Source organism: Rhamphochromis longiceps, linkage group LG8 (genome assembly GCF_057381845.1).
Source record: "Rhamphochromis longiceps isolate RC_006_pf linkage group LG8, R_longiceps_female_GT1.1, whole genome shotgun sequence".
Lineage (NCBI taxonomy): Eukaryota > Metazoa > Chordata > Actinopteri > Cichliformes > Cichlidae > Rhamphochromis > Rhamphochromis longiceps.
In genome coordinates, this window is record NC_140564.1 from 20,410,011 (window position 1) to 20,432,082 (window position 22,072).

At 40.9% G+C, this 22,072-nt stretch overlaps 1 protein-coding gene across 1 annotated transcript; it reads left to right on the forward strand.

Moving 5' to 3' along the window:
* The first annotated feature begins 1,251 nt into the window (after positions 1–1,251).
* On the forward strand, positions 1,252–20,359 carry LOC146663588 (G protein-activated inward rectifier potassium channel 1-like). The gene is made up of 3 exons (XM_085416421.1): positions 1,252–4,250; positions 16,825–17,041; positions 17,451–20,359. The coding sequence occupies exons 1-3, from the start codon at positions 3,582–3,584 to the stop codon at positions 18,122–18,124; spliced, it is 1,560 nt and encodes a 519-aa protein (XP_085272547.1). The 5' UTR covers positions 1,252–3,581; the 3' UTR covers positions 18,125–20,359.
* Positions 20,360–22,072: the final 1,713 nt, after the last annotated feature.

The window sequence follows — 22,072 nt, forward strand, 5'->3', positions numbered from 1 at the left end:
AAACATTTCTTTATGGAACATTTTATTTTCTATTGAATAAAAAAGTAATAATAATAAAATGAATGTTTCTTCTGTTGTGTGATGAGTCTTTATTTAGGTTGTCGAAGCACTGCATTTGTCATTGAGTAGAAATGGTTATTCTGACTGATTGCACAGCAATTCTTGAGAGCTTTTTTCCTCCCACGTATGCATTTTCATTTGACAGCCAATATCATAAAGTATATATATATATATATATATATATATATATATATATATATATATATATATATATATATATATATATATATATGTATATATGAATAAAAAGGGACACTTTGTTTTTTTCATTGTGACCTTGGAGTGTTTTCTTGTTGACTGAGCCGACAAAAAACATCTCAGTCGTTAAGCAAATAAACTGATAACTATGTCTTAATCACAAAGTTTTTTATTATACTTTTATAATCCTCTGATAGGAATTTTCCGGAATACAAGTGCGATAGTGACGTAAGAGTTTTGCAGCAGAAAAGTTTAATAACTTAACAGTTACATCCGATAACTTGATATAGCGAATGCTTTTACTGTTTTTCATATAAACTGACTCATCAGAGCTCTGCCTGCTAATGTTACTAGATGGAAATTTGTTCTGAGTGTGTGTGGTTCAGGTAAATGATGGCTTCCTGTATTGCACAAATGTTTTCGTTTTTTTTTTAAGTCAAGTATCATTTACAGCTTAATTATTATTTTTTTTAATAGCCAAAAATCCTTACACTCGGTGCACTCACACAAAGCTATCTTATCTTTGTATGTTGGCATAGTTTAAGAAATGCTTTGATATGATAGTTTGGGAATTAATTTAGATTTGTGGTCCACGGTAACTCAAAGATACGCGATCTAAAGAACACAAGCAGGGAGGAAAATCATCTCATGTGATCTAATCTTCTCATTCATAAGTTCAATATATATCCCACATTCTTACATTTGAATTCAAAAAGAGGAATATCATATCAAACTATTAGAGCAGGATCATGCTGTATGTTTGTGTGCGCTGGTATATATACAGCCCTGTTCCCAGAAGAGTTGTGACACTGTAAAACGTACAGGGATCTTATACTTCAAGGTATAATTTCAAATACTGAAACATAGTTTTTTTTATTAATCATTTTAAAAAATATCCACAGTTTGAATATGGTGCTTCTAAAAATACAGAACAGAAACAACGGGAGTCTGGAAATGTTGTGTGAAAAATCCTAGTAACTGGTTAACATGGTTGCTTTATAAATAGTATTGCAGAACAGTGCAGTCTTTCAGTAATAAAAATGGAGAGTGATTAACTACAGGTCATTGTGAAAGAAAGTCTGGGCAAATATACAAGACTCTATTGATCCTGAACAACATATACACCTTTCTGAGCAACTTTGATGTTGCTTATTTCAGCAAAACAAGGAAAAACTGCAAGGTGTTTCTAGTAACATGATTTGATTCAGTAATAAAAGGGTGTGGGTGCAAAGCCCTCCTGTCTGTAATTCCTGAATAATGAAACAGAAAGTACAACTCAAGACATCCCGGGCTTCTGAAGAACTGAAATCTTTTATCAAGACAGAACAATAAAACACTTAAACGTTTAAAAGTACTCCTCAGTTCCCAAACACTTCAGAGCATTGTTAAAGGAAGAGGTGAGAGAACGCACAATGTTGTGTTTGTAGAAATCTATATATAAAAAAAGAGTTTGAATTATTTGAGTGACATTGCCTTTTCTTGTTGTATGGAAACAGCAGAGTTTTCATTACTTACTAGTTTATGAAGCCCCCTTTCAATACATTGTGTAAACATGTATGTAATTGCACTTTATATATCAGTAATATACAATTGGTAATCCCCACAAAACCTGTATCTTCTGCAAACATCAACCAATATGTTTTAACTTAGTGTTCTGACTGACATTTTTCCATACACAATTATTATGATTTCATTGTAGAATACTTCATTTCCTGCTTTCTGGTGGTTGTTTTATTCTGTGTTTGATCCCGATGACCTGCATCATCCTAACCACTCAGCCAATTCAAATAGCTGTATATAAGCAATTTATTTTCTAAACAAAGTTACAAAGTGCTGAACAAAAATGATTAAAGCAACAAATATGAAAAGTTAAATTAAAAATAAATACCGTGGAGAAAAAAACAATTAAAAATTCAAAAATATTTGATAAAGGTGTTTGCAGCTATAGAAAGCCAAATTCTATTCAATTCAATTTGATTGCATTTATAAAGCAAAGTATAGATCCTTCAACAAAACCGAGAACCCCAACAATCAGAAGACTCCTTTTGAGGAAGCACTTGGCGACAGTGGGATGGAAAAAACTCCCTTTTAACAACAAAAAAAAAAGGCTCAGTGAGGGGCAGCCATCTGCTGGTGCAAAAGACTTTAAAGCATGAAACGTCTTCAAAACGGTGTTTTAATCTATTTTCACGTTATAACGTGAAAATAGATTAAAACACCGTTTTGAGTCTATTAAAACACACACACACACACACACACACACACACACACACACACACACACACACACACACACACACACACACACAGAATATATGCACATATAACATGTGCTGATGACATGACTCATCTCATTACTCCGAAAACATCAGTACCATAGATTATAATTCCATTTTCAATATCAACCGATGAATTTCATATTCTGAATAAACCCTTTTAAATAAACATTTCATCGCTCTCAAGCTGGAACTTTACAATGAACGACCACTGTCATCCGATTTCATTTACTTCCACTGTAGAAACACTAGGTGGAGATAAACATCCACCACCAGGCGCCATACTCGTAATGACACGATTTTATAGTACAGCACAATGTTCTCTGGTGATGGGCACCTCGATAATTTAGTAATAACAAACAGATTTCAAAGCATATAAAAAACAAGTCGAAAACACAGACTAAGGATAGTAATGCGGTCAATGGTGAATTTGAATGTTTATGCTTTCGAATTATTGGAAACGGGCAAAAAGGAAAAATGAAATAAAAAGAAAAAAGCACTCCCTGGTCTGTATCCCCACGTAAGCCCACCCCCCGTGAAAGTGAAATCTGCCATCCGTGCTGCAGTTCCTCTACAGTCTTTAATTTGAAGTCACTCCTACCAGGACGTATTTCCTCGGGCACAAGCGCGCGCTGGAGCCTGCCGTCTTATTAACGCACAGGTTTACTGACACAGCACTGGATCTACAAAGGACCCAAGGACACAGACTTTTGAATCTAGTTAGCCTGATTAAAAGCAGCTAACACTGACATCATTTTTTGTACGGCTCCCTAAACGGATGGTATCGTAATAAAAAAAAGAAAAAAAGTTATCACTTGGGACCGAAAAAGGGACCGAGTATGAATGATGTATTGCGCAGAATCTCGGCTCATTTAGCCTACAATTAATTTACCGGAGAGAAGCGCATCTCCATCTCGTGGGATGCGAGCGGGGCATGTCTTGGCTGAATGCTGTTGCACGGTTTTGGTTAGACGGTGCCAAACTTGCGCAAAGAGCCCGATTCTGCACAAGAACTGATCGTTGCCAGTAAGGTGACCGAAAGCACACAATGTCAGCCATACGGCGGAAATTTGGCGAGGACTACCAGGTTGTAAACACCAACCGGATCATGACTTTTTCCGCGCCGGTGAAGAAAAAGAGGCAGCGATTTGTAGAGAAGAACGGCCGCTGCAATGTCCAGCACGGTAACCTTGGGAGTGAAACCAGCAGGTACATCTCTGATCTATTCACCACGCTGGTGGATCTAAAGTGGCGCTGGAACCTGCTCATCTTCATCCTCACGTACACGGTGGCGTGGCTGGTCATGGCTTCGATGTGGTGGGTCATCGCTTACATCCGCGGAGACCTGAGCTACGGCGGCCACAACTCGTCCTACACCCCGTGCGTCGCCAACGTCTACAACTTTCCCTCTGCGTTCTTGTTCTTCATCGAGACCGAGGCGACCATCGGCTACGGCCACCGGTACATCACGGAAAAGTGTCCTGAGGGTATCATCCTCTTCCTCTTCCAGTCGCTGCTCGGCTCCATCGTGGACGCTTTCCTGATTGGCTGCATGTTCATCAAGATGTCGCAGCCCAAGAAGCGCGCGGAGACGCTGATGTTCAGCCAGGACGCGGTCATTTCGCAGCGGGACGGGAAGTTATGCCTCATGTTCCGAGTGGGAAACCTGCGAAACAGCCACATGGTGTCCGCTCAGATCAGGTGCAAACTCATAAAGGTAAGCACGCGCGTTACCTGGGTAATAGCCAGAGGATGTTTCTCCTGCGCCACCTCAACTCTGAACGTGTTGTGTCTGAATAAAATACACTCTCAAATTGTTAAGTGTGTGTTAAGTGTTGTGACCGTTTTTCAAGCCATGCACCGAATTTCTGTTAATTCCCAGATTTGACTATTTCAGGGCAAAGATTCCCACTGGATAGCCTGGAATATACGAAGGAAAGCATGGACTTAGAACTTTTAACTGTAACTCTCCAAGTGTTAGAGCTTTTCCTATATATACATATATATATATATATATATATATATATATATAAACAACAACTTCCATTCACACACTACACCAAAGTAATTAAGTAATAGATAAATTGTACGTTTTTTCTGACCTAATGGAAGATTTATATTTTATAGGTACAGAACAGTCTGGACAATGAACTACCAGAGGTTTAAGATCAGCCTGTACGTGATTTGAAATGAGTTTAGCATCCCTGCTGTAGGGGCTCTGCTTTTATAGCGAGGCTCCATCGTGAGTTGTGCTTTAATAAGTGGCCATTTACTCCCCGGAGCATCCTACTTACAGCTACAGGCTGTGTATTTCAGCTCTGTGTTTATCAGCTCTCCTCTCTTCATTTCTGAGATGCTGAATGAGCCGCCTGCTTCAGCGAGGGTCATCACAAACTGCCCCCCACCCCTCCTTCAGTCAGCAGTATGGCTGTCAGTGGGTTGTATATTCAAATTCAGCCTCAACTTAAGCTGTCCACAGATGAGATGAATGCCTCCCCCAGGAAATAGTTTGTGGCCAACTACAGCACAAGCACTTGGTTAAAAGATCATTTCTAAAGTTAACCGGCTACAATGGCTGTAATTCCTGTGGCCACTCTTTCCTAAAGACAGGACAAAATGTAACTATTAAATACTGAGACGTGACAGTGATTTGGCATTTTACCAGAGCAACTGCTGCCTTTCAGCGCTGCAAAAAATAAAAATAAAAATCCGGAGGATGAAAGGAGAGCTGAGGCAGCTGCTGTCGGCTATGATAAAAGGGAAGAGGAAAACATTTTGTGTCATGCAATTTCACAACTGAAATAGACTGAAACTGCAGCTTCAAACAGCAGTCTCTCACCAGGGGAATGCTTTTCTCAAGTCCTCTAAGTAACATTTCTTTTTGGCCTGCAGACCTTATGACTGATGGACAGTGCTCAACAGTGTCTGTGTATCTCAGGTGCTGAAAAAAGTCCAAACACAACAATTCATCACAATTTGAGGACTTTGTATGAGCCCGCATAAGCTCCCTGTAGCAGTGTTCATCAGTTTAAACCTTAATAGCCGGCAGCGCTTTGTTGTGACAGTTATCTGTGCTTTTGTTACTCCTTTGGAGTTGTGAGGTGATCTTCAGTGACGGCTCACTTTTATGAACTCACACCAACAAGTTGATTGTACTTAGTTGTTTATTTTGTTTTCTTAACCAAGTCAACAGAAAAAAATGTTTAAAGTCCTTTTAAAATGTTTTAATCCCTCTATTTTTCATTTGACTTCAATAAAAAGAAAGAAATAATAAATAAAAGTCACTCATTATTAAAAGCCTTATTACTGCCACTGTTTCAGCTCTTTCTCCCATTTTTCTTTCATTACTTTATCAATTGTCCTTTAATTAACAGCTGAGAAAGGCAAAGGAAAAATATAGTGTCTTGATTGCACTTAATCACCAGTCTCACAGATGAATAATCACACAGAATGCACCATCATCAACTTTCCTCCCTCTGCAGAGGAGAGCAGTTCATTTCAGGCCGTTTTACACTCTGCATAGTCACCTCTAATGCATTCTGTCCTGTTTGAAATAACAGAGTGAAAGCAGTAAAACAAACACCCACGGGACACGCTGTAAAATTTCAGCCTCAATCAGAGCCACTGTAGATTTATCATTAAAGAGGAATTGTTATGAAAGTTTAAGCTGTATTCGGTTCCTGATACTGGAACTGAATTCATCAGTCAGGTGTGATTTGTAGCATTCACAGCAGAACGTACTGGAACAAATGCTGCATTACTGTTGCTGATTAGATACATAATGGAGACCCAGTACTTTAGCTGTGCAGGTAGCTTTCTTGGTCTTGCCTCACGTCTCAAGTTTAAGTGAACGTGCCAGCCTGGAGTGCTGCTTAATTACTGCATGGTAAACATTTGCTGTTTAGAGTGCTTTCATCCATCAGCTTTTTTTTTCAGACTTTATTTAAACAGTCCTTGGCTTCCTTTCTAAGATCAGTTGATTAAATTTATGTGATGATCCTGACCTGGGATTTCTGCCAGTGAGTAATGATCATTAAATGATATTTTTAAGCTACAATCATTTATGTGTTAATGGAAGGTCAGATGTCCAGGACACATGAATCACGTGTAAAATAAAAATAAAAATAAAAATATTCAATTAACCTGCAGTAAAGGGTCAAAACCTGTTTGATGAATTCATAAGTCTTGTCCACATTAGCTGATTGTGATATTTTAAGAAGAAGCCTTCATCATCTTTGGATCCTGGACTAATCGTGCTGTGAAATCTGTGTGCAGGGTATGATTGTAACACTGCTGCATTGTTCCTTTTTTCCTGCCCATGTACGTCACTGTGTTGTCAGACTGCACAGCGGTGTATTGTAGAGTAGATTGATTCAACATAGCCCTCTAGTACTACAGCTGCACTGTGCAAACGATGCCATGGCTCATGTTCAGGTAGCACGCCACTCAAGGTCACTGTCAGATTTTTTGCCCACAAAGCTGGCTGAAGAAATGAGGCATGCTGCAGTAAATCCTAATGATGGAGCAGTGCAAACGTACGGTGGCACGGAGATACCTAGGCATGGGCCATAAATATGCTGTGGGACCTGGATACTCTGGACTTTTGGGAAAAAGTAAAGTTGGTGTGTGTGCAGTCTGTGAATTATTACAGAAAAGAATACTTGGTGGAGTATTTGGACTCTTCAGCTATGTATTTTCTGACTCTTTTACACAATGATGTAAGAAACTGTCACTGGAGTCCTAAATAATTCCCCCTTGCATGAACATTGCAAGGGGGAATTAATGAACATTAAAGCCAACACTGATCTCCTTGAGTTTGCCCTCTAACTGCTGGATGTGAATTTTACTGAGTTTCATCAGTAGAAGTTTAGAGGACTGAAGCACAAGTAGAAATGTAAAGTAGGAGGTGATGGTGGGCGTGCCTCTTTCCATTTCACATGTCTCTTTTATCGACAAGCTCAGTGACATGTGGGACTTGTCTAGAAGATGCGATAAGAATATAAAAAATTTACTTTAAACATTGTAGCCTTATTTCAATCTCCCACTCCCTTCTTCCGTGACTTGTGACCAACACTCGGAGATACCTGAACTTCTGCACTCGGGCTAGCAACTTATTCCCAGGTCGGAGTGGGCACTCCATCCTTTCTGCCTGAAAACCATGGCCTTAAACTTGGAGGTGCTAATTTTGGTAAATGGACTGGTTCTTATATAGCGCTTTTCTACTCTTCTGAGCACTCAAAGCGCTTTACACATTTGCTGCACATTCTGAAGCAAACTAACCCATTGCAAACTGGAGGTCATGGCTTGAAGGAGCTATCAGAACTAAATCAGCTGGAAAAAGCAGATCCTGAGAACACCAAATGTGACACCCTCCACCCTTTGGCTGCCACAGCATTTGTGACGAAGAGCAGGAGTAGGGAAGTCCAGCAATGGAAAACATCAGACTTGCTGATAGCAATACAAATCAAATTCCAACTACAGTAATACCAGGATTACCATCCACAGGGCTGCAGTGAAATTCCCTCTCTAAGTCCACAAAACACATTTTAGAATGATTCAAAAATACTCACAAGAACGAAGAGTTAGTTATGGGTTATGGCACCAGGATAAAAACCGGGTTATTCGTCCTGAATGTAAGATTCAAGTAACCAGTTTGCAGTGCTAGATGTGAATTCATGAACCCATTCAACTGCATCCAGTTCAATACTGCTGTTAGACAAGTGTATTTCAAGGCATTTGTTGGCATAGTGTACATACATATAGCCACTTTTAAGAGAACTAGAAAGAATGCAGCTTTAGGCTGTATTATATTTCACCAGACACAAGTAATTAACTTGTGCCTGGTGAAATATAATAGTAGATCCCAATTTTATGGTTACACATAACAAACTTAATTATGAGCAGAAACACAGCTCTCTGGCAGTACTGCCCACCCTATATCCACAATGCATGTTAATGTAAAAACATAAAAGTCCTTGAAATTCCATTAATATTGATGCAGCATTAATTAATAAACCAGTGGAATGCAGAGGTGCTCTGACCCCTGCAGCACAAGTGAAATATAATATTAAAATGGAAACATGCAGGCATGTGGGTTGCCGTCAGAGCGCGGTCGTAACGAGCTTATCTTGGCAAGAAAAAAAATTGGTAGGACAAAGGAGATGGAAGCAGTAGACAGCAGCAAGTGTGGCAAACAAGACTGAACAAAAATGCAGCGGGGGAGAGTGACAGCTGGGCGGTGCTCGTCAGTGTCAACAGAAGCTTGTCTCAGTAGGTTGGTCCACAGCAGGAGATAAGTGATAAGGGCGAGAAGCAGAGAGACAGGCATGCATGCAGGAGCTTAGCGAGACAGGCCGGCAGATATGCCGGCATGACTCGCAACATCTGCCACCGTCTAACTCTGAAGGACAAGCAGGGAAAGCAGAAGAAAGAAGAGAAGAAGAGGCAAAAGCGATAATGTTGTGGCAGACAGATTGAGAGATAGAATGCAACGTCTGTGCGAGAATCACATTTTATCTCCCGCTCAAAGCCCAGTAGCTGGACACATGTCCACATTTGCATGTCAAACACAAAAGTAATACATTTGTGTTGCATTGTTGATGTCTGGGTTTAGTATCTTTCTCAAACACATGCATTTGCACACACAGTCCACACAAACTCTCACTGAAGGGGAAGTGAGTCACCAGGGAGAGGGCCTGCCTTCACTCAACTTGAATCTCAGGTGGCTTGGTAAATTAAGCACCCCCTCCATATCAGGACCTCTTCCAAAGGCCATTAATTTCCCCCCTGTGGCGCTGACTGTTTAGCAGAGAACACACAAGGCTTTTACATTGTTAAAGCCATCCAGCAGCTTTCTGCGTCCTTGGCAGGGGTATAATTCTGTTGTAGCACTACAGCGCTAGTGAGGCAAGCAGTGAGGATTTATTAAAATCAGCAGTTTTACCTTTACACCCAGAAATAAATGACTTACCAGTACACTGGTTTCCAAATGGGAAAATCTAGTGCAGTAGCACCATTATTATATTTAAATAGAAGGAAATCTTGAGCTTTGCCTGTTTTTGATGTCATAAAGATTGCTGCTAAAAAGAAGGGCAGTTAGATGGATAATTAAGCTGGATAAAAAGGATTTAAGCAGCAATACCTATTACCACACTGGACTGCATTTTACTGTTCACTAAGTGTAAATATGAAAACATCAGAGGCATAATTGAAGAGCCTCAATGTTAGCATTTTTCCACCCTCTTATCTATACCATAGTTAGACAAGAGGGTTCAGTTCTCAATAATCAAGGCACTTGGTAATGTAAGGTAAAGCCTTAATAATAACAGAGAGAAAACCCTAACAATCAGAAGACCCATATGAGCAAAGACTTGGCAACAGCAGGAAGGAAAAACTCCTTTTTAACAGGAAACAACCATGTGCTGCAGCCAGTTTGGGAGTGAGGGGCTGGAGACAGGACAAGTTCTGTAGCATACAGTCTGTACCAAGCAGGAGGTCATATTTGTCAGATAATGACATCAACAATAAAAACAAACATAAAAAAAACCATAAAAATGGGTGTGCTCTAAAAGGAGCTACTGTAAAGTTTTTTTTATTAAAGGCTGTAAAAGTGTTAAATTCATTGCTGAAGTTGGGTATTTCCCCACAGGAGTCAGTGGGGACTGTCTTGCTTTTGAAGCCAGCCACAAGTAGCCAATGCAGGAACTACTGTTTTTGCTACTCATTTCTCAGCCCTGGAGGTTGCTGCTTTGAAATGATAGCTTTGTGCTGCTAAGCTAAGCAAACTGCCCGATGAATGCCACTTTATATTTATCATGCAGAGTGAGAGTAATATCTCCAAGCTCTCAGCAATAAAGTGAAAAGTATTTAATGTCAGACGATGTAATCCTATAAGCTGGGATTTAGACCAAAAGCAAAAGGAAGGGCTGCTTTTGTAAGGGTGTCTGTTATTTATAGTGGCTACCGGTAAGACAATCGATCCAGGAAGTCCAGCTGGAGTAAACAGATTAATGCATTTAATGGCTTAACAGTTGCCAAAACACTTTACAGCGGACATGACCTGATTGTTTTAGGCATCAAAGATGGAATTACTTTATCTTTAATGGCAAAGGTAAACAGAAGCAGTTTGTTTGGTTTGGCAAAGCCACCCTATGCAGGCACCCCTCCATTCCAGGCATGATCAGACTCTGACTGAGGAGATTTTACATCTCTTCCTTGATGAAATCCCCAAATCGAGTAACATTATTTTATTTGTTACGAGAATACACCCCGTAGACTGACAGATCAAAGGCGCGGTGGGTGGTGTAGCTTTTTACAGCTTTTTCTGCTTGTTTCCTTTTAAGTAGAGTTCTCACTGTTACATAAAAAACATCCGCATTTCTTGCTTTTTCGACTTAACTTCAGTGGACATGTTACATCGGCTCCCCGTCTGCGCGTTCAGTGAGCGGCAGCCACTGATGCAGCATGATGGGTGACACTTTCCCTCAAGAAGGCGAGCCGGGGATCTGTGGGCACAGACGTCTTCCTGTGAAATGTCACACCCTTCTGTCCTCAACATCACGGTGAATACAAATGACAGGCTGTTTGCCATCTGTGAACCGATTGGCTCCTTGCTCAAAGGGCCGGGGAGGCCACTCTTCATGAAAGTTAACAGTAGGCGACGGGAAGAAGATATAATCTATTTAATCTACTAATAAACATTAACAACGGGGAAAGATGATTTTCACCCTTCTGTTTATGTATGAAATGTTAGAACTCATATGGGTATTATCAGTATTTTTTCTTTTTGGCCTTTTCTTTGAGCTTCTTTCTTGATATTTTCATTTAACACATACTTTACTTATTTAGATTTGCCCTATTTGGTCTACATTTGGTCAACAATGTTGGTTTTTTTAAGGCCAGACTGTTGCTGAGAATTTCAATGGGGTCTAATCTGCTGGAAATTATGAGGTGTATACACATTGAATGAAAAAAAAAAATGAAATAAAGATTACTGGTGCTTGGGTTGTCAGAACGAGATGCTGGGAAGGTGAGAGACTATTGTTTTAACACCTTCATTCTCACTTTTACCCTGCATGTCTGCCAGTCAGTGTGACAAGTACATTTCAGTGCTATTGCCTCCTCAGGTCAGTTGTTCTTGCTTTTACCACTATACAGCAAAAATACACTTCATTAGGTCCACATTGCTTACATTGTGTTGGATCTCCTTTTGCATTCAGAACTGCTTTAATTCATCATAGATTTGGAACCATCAGAATTTTTGGTTCATATTGATATGACAGCTTCACACAGTTGCTGCAAATTTGTCGACGGCGCATCCATGATGCAAATCTCTTTTTCCACCACATGCCAAAGAGGCTGTGTTTGACTGAGATCTGTGACGGTGAAGGCCATTTGAGTACAGTGAACTCATTGTTGTGCTCAACAAACCACCCAGTAGAAATTTCAGTACTGAATAGCTGGTGGTCTTTTCTTCCAATATAACAATTGAAAGACGTCACAGATGTTACTTTGGCATTGGTTTGAGGTACTTCTTAAACATTGCCTCGATATCTTGATTAGACTTTGTAGAGAAAGTTTGCATTTAAGGTTTTTTTCTTTGTTGTTGGTTTGTTAGTTAGAATAAATGAAATTAATTATAATTATTGAGAAAAGAATTATAAGAAGAAAAAAAAACCCTAAATGGTGGATTGATGTAATCTATTTCACATGTTGTAAGAGATGTTCTGACATGAACTCTGTATAGGAGCATGGTCTGTCCGTCTATGGTTAAGTTGTACTGCAACCAGTTTTGATCAGCGTTAGGGGTTTAATTATGTTTGCTGGAAAGTTTAAGATGGTTTGAGCTTCATGACACGGTGCGTTAATGTTGCTGGAAGCAGCCATCAAATGATAGATACATTGCGGTAATAAAGGGACGGACATGGTCATCAACAATAATCAGCAAGGCTGTGGAGTTTAAATGATGCTCAGTTGGTGCTAAGAGGCGCAAAGTGTGCCAAGAAAATATCCTCCACACCAATGCACCACCACGACCAGCCTGACAAGCTGATACGAGGCAGGATGGATCCATGGGATTTATGTTGTTTATGTCAAATTCTGACCCTACCATCTGAGTGTTACAGCAGTTGGGGCTCGACAGATTGCTGCTGTAACATTAACAGATTTTTCCAAAGCTTTTTGTCCCCATCTGACAAGACGTGTAGGTCTGTCGAAGCAGTTCTGGGAGCGCTTTGTATTTAGTTGCTGTTGTTTTGCAACAGTACTACCACAAGTGAGCCTGGGACCAAAGATAATGTCTACATCTTCTTCATTACGGTCCCGTTTTTCAATAAGTGTGGCTGATGGAAGCAATTCTCAGCGACCACTTCTAGTTTACAGGCTTCACCCTGTCTGCCTTTGAGCACCAAAAACAACTCATTCTCCCCACTTTAACTCTAAGTATCCAATTTCATATGGTACCATGTGAAATTCCAGAAGGAAATTGCCTTTTCAATGCTATTCCAGTGGACTTTAAACGCAGCTTCGGTTACCTTTTGATCAAGGTGTTACGTTCCCCTGAGGGGTCTAGGCGGTGAGGGGGAAGTAACAAAAGGTGTCCAGGTCAGAAAAAGGAGTCAAGGAGGCAAAAGGGTTAAATTAAAGAGTTTTATTAAAGTAGCTCAACTAAGAGAGACGGACAAGCCGTTATCACCATAAAACACCAACAAAACAAACAACTCAGGCGTTGGTCAAATAAAGCAAAAAGTCAAAAGGAAAGCGCAGCTCACTAGCTGGACAACACACTACACAGCTCACTAGCTGGACAACACACTACACAGCTCACTAGCTGGACAACACACTACACAGCTCACTAGCTGGACCCACACAAAATGGCACTCTGGCCCAGAGCTCACCCTGCTCTGGGCTTAAATACCCTTAATTGCTGATGGAGTCAGCTGTACAGGAGGGAAAGGTGGCACCTCAGGCAGGAGGTAGTGGGACACGCCCACACAGGCACCCTCAGGAGAGAGAGAGGCCCTGCTAGGGCCGTAACACCCCCTCCCATAAATGCAAACCCATGGTTTGTCAAATTTACGATAACACAAAGTGAGTCCATAGCCGTTTCATGAAGAAATTGCAGGCTTTCCACCTACCAAACCCCATAGCACCGGTTAGGCATTGCCTGCGGAAACTGCCAATCCCATCTCAGTGGGTTCACAACATTCCCAGAGAGTGGCCCCAAACCCTCGAAACAGTGTCCCATGGGATAGCCAGGGCTTCGAACTATCACGTGTTGAGAACCCAGCAGGCAGCTAGCGGGCTTCACTGAAACACAGACAGACTTGTTAGCAAGGGGTGCAGATCTGAAGGGTGGTTTTGAACATGAACCGGAGAAAGGATCAACCAGCGGCAGCTCAGGGTTAGTTGGCCTCGTACACTGATTACGGGGTGCTACCGAGCAACTGTGCTCCAGGTTTAGCCTTTCCGTAGGCCTGGCAAGCTTGTCAGTTTGAGAGCCACGACTGACTTTTCTCAAAACAGGCCCCTTTTGTGTTGAGTGGGCTTTCTGTTTGAGTGCCAGTTTGACACAATTGGCAACCACATGGCCAGGCTTGTGACAGAAAAAACACAGTTTGGGCCTAGGTCTTAACACCATAACTGCGTTTTCCTTCTTAGCTGGCCCACTCTCACCTGTCCAGGATGCGCTATAGCGCAGAGGGATATCCTGTCCTACAGCACTTGCTTTGTGAGTCAGCCTAAACTCATCTGCCAGGGTGGCAGCTTGCTGTAGAGTTGTAGCCCTCTGTTCACTTAAATAAAGGGCCACAGACTTAGGAACAGAGTTTTTAAAATCCTCCACCAGCATAAGCTCACGTATGGACCCCACATCATTAACCTGGCTTGCCGCACACCACCTATCAAAGAGCCTCGCCTTCTCCCTGGCGAAGTCAAGATAGGACTGTCCCTGCGCCAAGTCCAACCCTCGAAAATGCTGCCTATAGGCCTCAGGTACCAGTTCATAGGCTTGGAGGACGGCACTTTTGATCTTTCCATAAACCAGGCCGTCCTGCCTAGACAGACCAGAACACGCTGCTTGAGCCTTACCTGTCAACCGACACAGCAACATCACCCCCCACACATCTTGAGGCCACTGCAGTGCAGTTGCCAGGCGTTCGAACACACTGAAAAAGCTGTGAACACCGGATTCACAGAAGTCTGGAACCAGGTGAATGTTATTGCTCACAAACAAGCCTCTAGACACCTGTACACTAGCAGCTGTGTCAACCATTTTGGGGATGGTGAAGGGTTAGGAAAACACAACCTAATCAAGACAATTAACAGACAACTACACAATGTACTTTAGCTGACCAACTTACCTCTCGCCACACCCACCTTAACAAAAACAACTTACCCAGTTCCTAAACACGACAACCTTGCCCTACCTATCTTCCGGAGCGTGCTGGGCTCGAGGCAACTTTAAAGGCAGAACTTCAGCGACCGGAGCCCTGAATTGCCTACCCCCGACAGAGAATTAATCCCCACCCAGGATTACTCCAAAAACAACAAAGGCAAAATAACAAAAGAGTGCCCGAAGGAGGAACTTAAAGCTCAGCTGGACACTCACCTACCTTAACTGGGAAGTTATGGATCTCCAAAAGGTGACAAAGCGAGATAATCAAAAAACCAAATCCAACACAGAACTCCCTTTTCAAATATCCCGGACGAACCCCCACTTGTTACGTTCCCCTGAGGGGTCTAGGCGGTGAGGGGGAAGTAACAAAAGGTGTCCAGGTCAGAAAAAGGAGTCAAGGAGGCAAAAGGGTTAAATTAAAGAGTTTTATTAAAGTAGCTCAACTAAGAGAGACGGACAAGCCGTTATCACCATAAAACACCAACAAAACAAACAAAACTCAGGCGTTGGTCAAATAAAGCAAAAAGTCAAAAGGAAAGCGCAGCTCACTAGCTGGAAACCACACTACACAGCTCACTAGCTGGACAACACACTACACAGCTCACTAGCTGGACAACACACTACACAGCTCACTAGCTGTACCCACACAAAATGGCACTCTGGCCCAGAGCTCACCCTGCTCTGGGCTTAAATACCCTTAATTGCTGATGGGAGTCAGCTGTACAGGAGGGAACGGTGGCACCTCAGGCAGGAGGTAGTGGGACACGCCCACACAGGCACCCTCAGGAGAGAGAGAGAGGCCCTGCTAGGGCTGTAACACAAGGATAAAGAATATGTGCATATATATAGTAGCAGTAGTTGGGTTTCACATGAAAAGTACTCACCAAGTGGTAGGTACTGCAAAGGAGAGGTTAAACCTGACAGATTGACAATCTGTCCTCATCAACTCAACTATAGCCTGTAAAAAGCTATTTTTGTGCAGGAATATTAGCTTCAATCAAACACACTGACTTTGAACCAATGAGACTCCAGGCTAAAAACTGGTTAATGCTTCAGTGGCTTTGGACCCTTTCACTCTCACATGCACCTCTTTCGGGTGATGTGTAGGAAAGTTCAGGGCTCTAAAATGTGTGTTAAAATGGGTCATAAAACCTTTTAGCTGTGTAGGTAGAGTCATTTGCATGTTCTACATGAAAGCAAAACAGTACTTTGAAATTCAGAGGGTTTTTTTTTTAACATGACGACAATATGATTCAATTAATTCATTTTGTCAGATGTGTTTTCCTCAGCTGGAAATACACTTCCATAAACAGCAAACACCACACTGATAATGTCCTAAAGATAATTTAGGTGACAAGAAGATTCTCGACACTTTCATGTCTGCATGGCAGATATGACCGGTAACTTCTTTGAGTCTATGCTGGTTGCCTGGCAACTGGTCCCAGCATAGTCTGACCACAACCTAGTACAAAACTGTGAATTGGCATGAATTTTTTTACACTTTGCTTTCTGCTTTGTTTTTGTTTTAAATCAAATAAAATGTAACAATAATGTCAGGTTTTAAAGTGTCCACTTCATATCAGTGATTTTAAGACTCTCTTGCTAGTTTATGAAGTTGCTAAATGCCAATCACCAGCATTATCTCAGTCAGGCTTTCTAGTTTATGTAGCTAGGTCCCTCACGAGTCAAAATCTCAGGAGTTCTGACTTGAGGCTGCAGAGCAATCTGCCTCAGAGTCAGAAGGACTCCATCTTTGTAGAAACCCTCAAAACCCCTTTTATGAAAGATTAGAAAATCCATTTAATGTACATCTTTTCTTCCTTACACTGCCTTGGTGGGAGTGTTGGTATAAACTTCAATGTTTGTGCTAAAATGTCCTGTTCATTTGTGTCCACAGTCTCGGCAGACCCCAGAGGGCGAGTTCCTGCCTCTGGATCAGTGTGAACTGGATGTAGGTTTCGGGACGGGGGCGGATCAGCTCTTCCTAGTGTCACCTTTGACTATCTGCCATGAGATCAACAGCAACAGCCCGTTCTTCGACCTGTCACAGCGCTCGCTCATGAACGATCAGTTTGAGATTGTTGTCATTCTGGAGGGCATCGTGGAGACCACTGGTAAGAACGTATTCTTATTTCTGAGGTCCTTTTGCTGTCTTGTTTAAAAACAACTAACTTTGTGTAAGCATCGCTGTCCCTTATCATTTGTCTCATCATCATTTAGCAGGTGTTAGATGGAGCTTCTCAGTAATATAAAATGAAATATTTAACACAATGTTTAATTTCATGGTGTTTAATTATTCAAAACACAAGGCTGCTTCCATCTCTGTTAGTTTTTCATGTTTCCCTCTCCCTTGTCCCTGAAGCAGTTCACCACTTTCATATCAGCTTCCTGTCTGGCTGTCAGTCCATTTTTATTTAATTCAGTTTTCCTCATAATGTTACAGTGTGTTAGTCATCTCCTCTTTGTCTTTTCCCTGTCTGTATTTGAAAAATTTTTCTACTCTGTCTTTTCTCTTCATCTCAGGTATGACATGCCAGGCAAGGACATCTTACACTGAAGATGAAGTCTTGTGGGGTCATCGCTTCCTCCCTGTCATGTCTCTTGAAGAGGGCTTCTTCAGAGTTGATTACTCCCAGTTCCACAACACCTTTGAAGTCCCCACACCTCCCTACAGTGTCAAAGAGCAGGAGGAGAAGTCCTCCCTGACGTCACCCAACCCCCTGCCTGTTGCGCCTACTCCCCCTTCGCCTCTGCTGAAGAACAGCAGCCGAGTAGGCCGCAGGGAGAGGCTCCTGTCAGCTGACAATGCAGACCATGTAGACGATCAAGTCTCCAGGCTGCCCAGCAAACTCCAGCGCATGAGCTCCAGCAGGGAGGAGCATCTCTGGAGGGGGCTGAAGACTGGGTCAGCCTTGCCTGGGGGGAAGGCCTCCAGCACAGGAGATCTGCCGCTTAGTATTCAGAGGCTGAGGTCCAGCTCCATCCCTGTAGTGAGGCAAGGACATCCGGAGGAGCAGGTCCAGCTGTTGTCTTTGGATGGAGAAGCTGAGGAGAGTGAGCTGGAGAAGCACAGATTGCCCACAGCCATTAGCACCATTGCTGCTCCAACCCCAGCACCAGTCCAGATCTCCTTGGTAGGGAGTCGGCCAGAGGACAACCTGCCTCCCAAACTGCGCAGAATGAATGCTGACCGCTGACATCTGCAAACTACCTTCAGGACTAAAACTAATTTGAAAAATTTATCAGGCTTGATGGGCATTGCATATAAGTAAAGTCTACTGTGATCTAATTTTGTTTGTTTTTTTGTAATTTCTGCAGATTCTCTCCAGTTTTCAGTATTTCTTATCAGGCTCTTTACTAAGTTGTCCATTGCCACAAATAGAAGGACAACACCAATAAGCCATCCATCCGCTCATACTGTGACTCAGTTTTGATATATCACCATCTGTGCCCCCCACTGACTTTTAACATTTATGTCCTTGTGCTTGTTCCTTTCATTTCTTTTCCCAGAAGTTGCATCAAAGACTTTCTTATGCCCTCAAACTGCTGTATCCACTTTTTAAAATTGAACAAGCACCAAAGTGGCAGTTATAAATCAGACTGATCATTTGCTAAACCAGCTCCCTTAAAACAGTGACTGTCCAGTGGCTTCTTAGCAAAGATAACCAGGCACGGCAAGTCTGTCAAGCTTTGGATTCACTTATTATTCTTGATTTCTCATATAATAAGTGTGCAGTGGTGTTTAAATTAAGCCTTTACCAAACATAAAACAATGTTCAAAAATATAAGAAAGTGTTTTAGAGGTTTGCTCATTTGTATCAATGTAAAATTTATCTGTAGCAGATGCTGTTTGCTACGGGACAACCTACTGTAGTAGTCAAATACTACCTAATCTCTAAAAACAGATTTTGCATATGAATATGTACAATCTGTAGGCAAGACACAACATTTCTGTACCAGGCACACTCTGGTTTCTTTTTGTAGTCTTTTTGTAGTCCAGGTGCACTTTACTAGCAATGTGCCGATATGATATTTGGATCAGATTTTGGTCCGAGCCTAATTGTAAAGGCTGGATTGGATATTGTTTAAAACGAGATGATCTATGACCAATCTATTCATTTTTACTGTATTTGATTCACTCAGCAGCAACAGTGGTTGCTATTGGCCAAGCTAACAAAGTACTAAGTAAGCTAACAGCAAAGCAGCAGTTGATGCTTTCTCTTTCTTGGTCCTTCATTTGTTTGGAAGCTTTTATTACTCTTTATTACACTCTTGGTTACATAATGTGCTTGTGCCAGCTCAACTTCACACCAATATATTGAGGAGCAGTAAAAGCAGGTGAACTCAGATTGAGAGGAAGTAAAGGAGACACTTGCATGACTGTCAATGAAAGCAGTGTGCAGTAGGCTTGCACTGAGCTCGGACTAATGCAAATAAATTAGACAAATAATAAAATAAATTTTTCCTGTTGTTGTTTATTATTTTATTAATAAATATAAAATCAAGTACATTTCTATTCTTGGATGCATGTATTTGTTAGGAAAGCATGATTTAAGTTGAGCCTGGTGCTAGCTAAAGCATAAGGAATGATACTCTTCCTCACAGTGAGGATTACAGTTTACTGATTTATCTCTGGTACCGGATCAACAGATACTCAATGCCAAGATCTCAGTATTGGATCAGAATTGGTAAAAGCAGGATTGGTGTGTCCCTATTATTGACTAACTTTGGTTGATAGTCATTTTGTAGAACAATAGAGGAATATGCATTAGCTAAAACACATCAGATAACTATCACCTATTGCCTAACAATGATTTGAGTTTTTATTTGCTTTTTTGCCTGACATCACAAACACTAATCAGAGGATGGAAAAAGAGAGTAAGGTTCTAAGACTATATCATCTTTAATTAATTAAATTTATTTTTACGTAAAATCCAGCAGCTTTAGCTTCAGTCTTTTTGCACAGTATCATGTCTGAAGACATCCAGTGCATATTTAGATAATTTTTTCAAGATTAGGCATTGTTTTTTTTTTTTGCTAACATTGACCTTTCATCCCACATCCACAGCTTACATTAGCCTAATTAGCTAGTTAACATAAAGCTAACAAAAAATCAACGGCTTATCTACAATTTAGTAGAAAAACTGCATGAGTGCCATACAAGAAAGCAACAGGGGGACAGGGTTTAACTTTACACAATTTAACCTGAAGTGGATCCCTGATACACATGTTACATTAATATGTTTTAGGGACTACTATTTATTTGGATGCTCACATGAGCAACTGCATTACCTATTGTGCAATTTTAACAATTTTTACCTCTTGGTGCACTGTTTGCATTGGACCATTACACATGGGGTGCCAAATGCAATCACAAATCAATTTTAGACTGCAGATTTTCTGTCATTATTAACTGGTTTATCAAAATGTAAAAAAACAACAGCAACAAAAAAAAACAATGTAGGAATGCAGGGAAGATGACGTCAGAGGATCTGTGTATTATTGCCAATATAAAGGAAAGATTACTTCATATTGCAACTGCTAAATAATAAATTCTTTGAAAACACAACTGTGCCTGTTAGCACTGATTTTTCCCTATGAAAAAAAAGCTGTATTGCCTTTTCTGTTTGACTCAGCTTGTATATTTGCACACTGTACTCAACATCCAGAGCAGTTTCATCCTGCAGAACCTATCAGCGGCTCATGTGTCACCTGCTGTGATGGCTAAATCAGCATTCATCAAATATTAAAGCCTTAAACGTGAGCGTGAGTTTGTTCTGTTTTGAAGCAAATTTTAGAACGACAAGCAAGATCCTTCAGACAAAATCTTCAGGTAGTTACCCCTGGCTGGAAGGTTAACCGAGTTAAATCTAGGCCCTCAACCTTCTCCTCTGGCTGCAACTTATATTATATATATTTACTTATATTTTAGTTTTCAAGCTGCCAAAAATCACAGGTTAAAGGAGCTTGGTAAGTGGCATAATTGCTGCTGACACATGTACTCCATACGCAGAAAATCTTGCAGAGATAAGACTTAAACATCAGAGGATGTCAAGCGTTTATTAGTCATGCTGCAAAGAATAGCAGAAGAATGAAATGTGATTATGTAACTAGTTGAGAGTAAGAAATGACCTCCGTCCAGCTTAAGATAAAATTAACTCAGATAAATGGTGGTGGGAAAGAATAAATCAAAGACATAATGCTGTATAATGATGGACCAACTGAAATATGCATTCATTATTCAGTGATCATTCAAATGTGCTTGGGGAAAAAAGATTAGTGTAATTTTCATTCAAAGGCACCTCCTTGATAAAAATTTTATATATATAAACAGTTTGCATCATTTGTATTCACTGACTTATTTCATATTTGGGTTATGCTAAAAAACTAATGAAATTGCATTTAATCAAGCAAAAATAAAACACACAATAAGTGCTTATCATTACCTTGAATATCATAAGAAGAAAAAACCTTCAACAGGAAAATTTTAATTTAAAATTGGTAGATTTACTGGAGCAGCAGGAAGGAAAAAACATCCTTTTAGTAGAAAGAAACCTCCATCAAAACTGAAGACAGACATAGGCCTTGATCATTTAGGGATTGAGGGAAAATAAAAGAGAAAAAAAAACAGATCATAGAGAGGACAAAACACGTAGTATGTGAGAAAGAAGATAAAATTCAATTTCATGGCTGCAGTGTAAATATATATATATATATATATATATATATATATATATATATATATATATATATATATATATATATATATATATATATATAGCACTAATCATGGCAGCACAAGAACAAGCTCTGAGTACAAGATCCATAGAGGCTGGGGTCTATCACACCAGGCAAGACCCCAGGTGCAGGCTGTGTAAAGATGCCCCAGAGACAATCCAGCACATAACAGCAGGGTGCAAGATGCTAGCAGGCAAGGCATACATGGAACGCCATAACCAAGTGGCCGGCATAGTGTACAGGAACATCTGTGCCGAGTATAACCTGGAAGTCCCGAGGTCAAAATGGGAGATGCCCCCAAGGGTGGTGGAGAATGACCGAGCTAAGATCCTGTGGGACTTCCAGATACAGACGGACAAAATGGTGGTGGCTAACCAACTGGACATAGTGGTGGTAGACAAACAGAA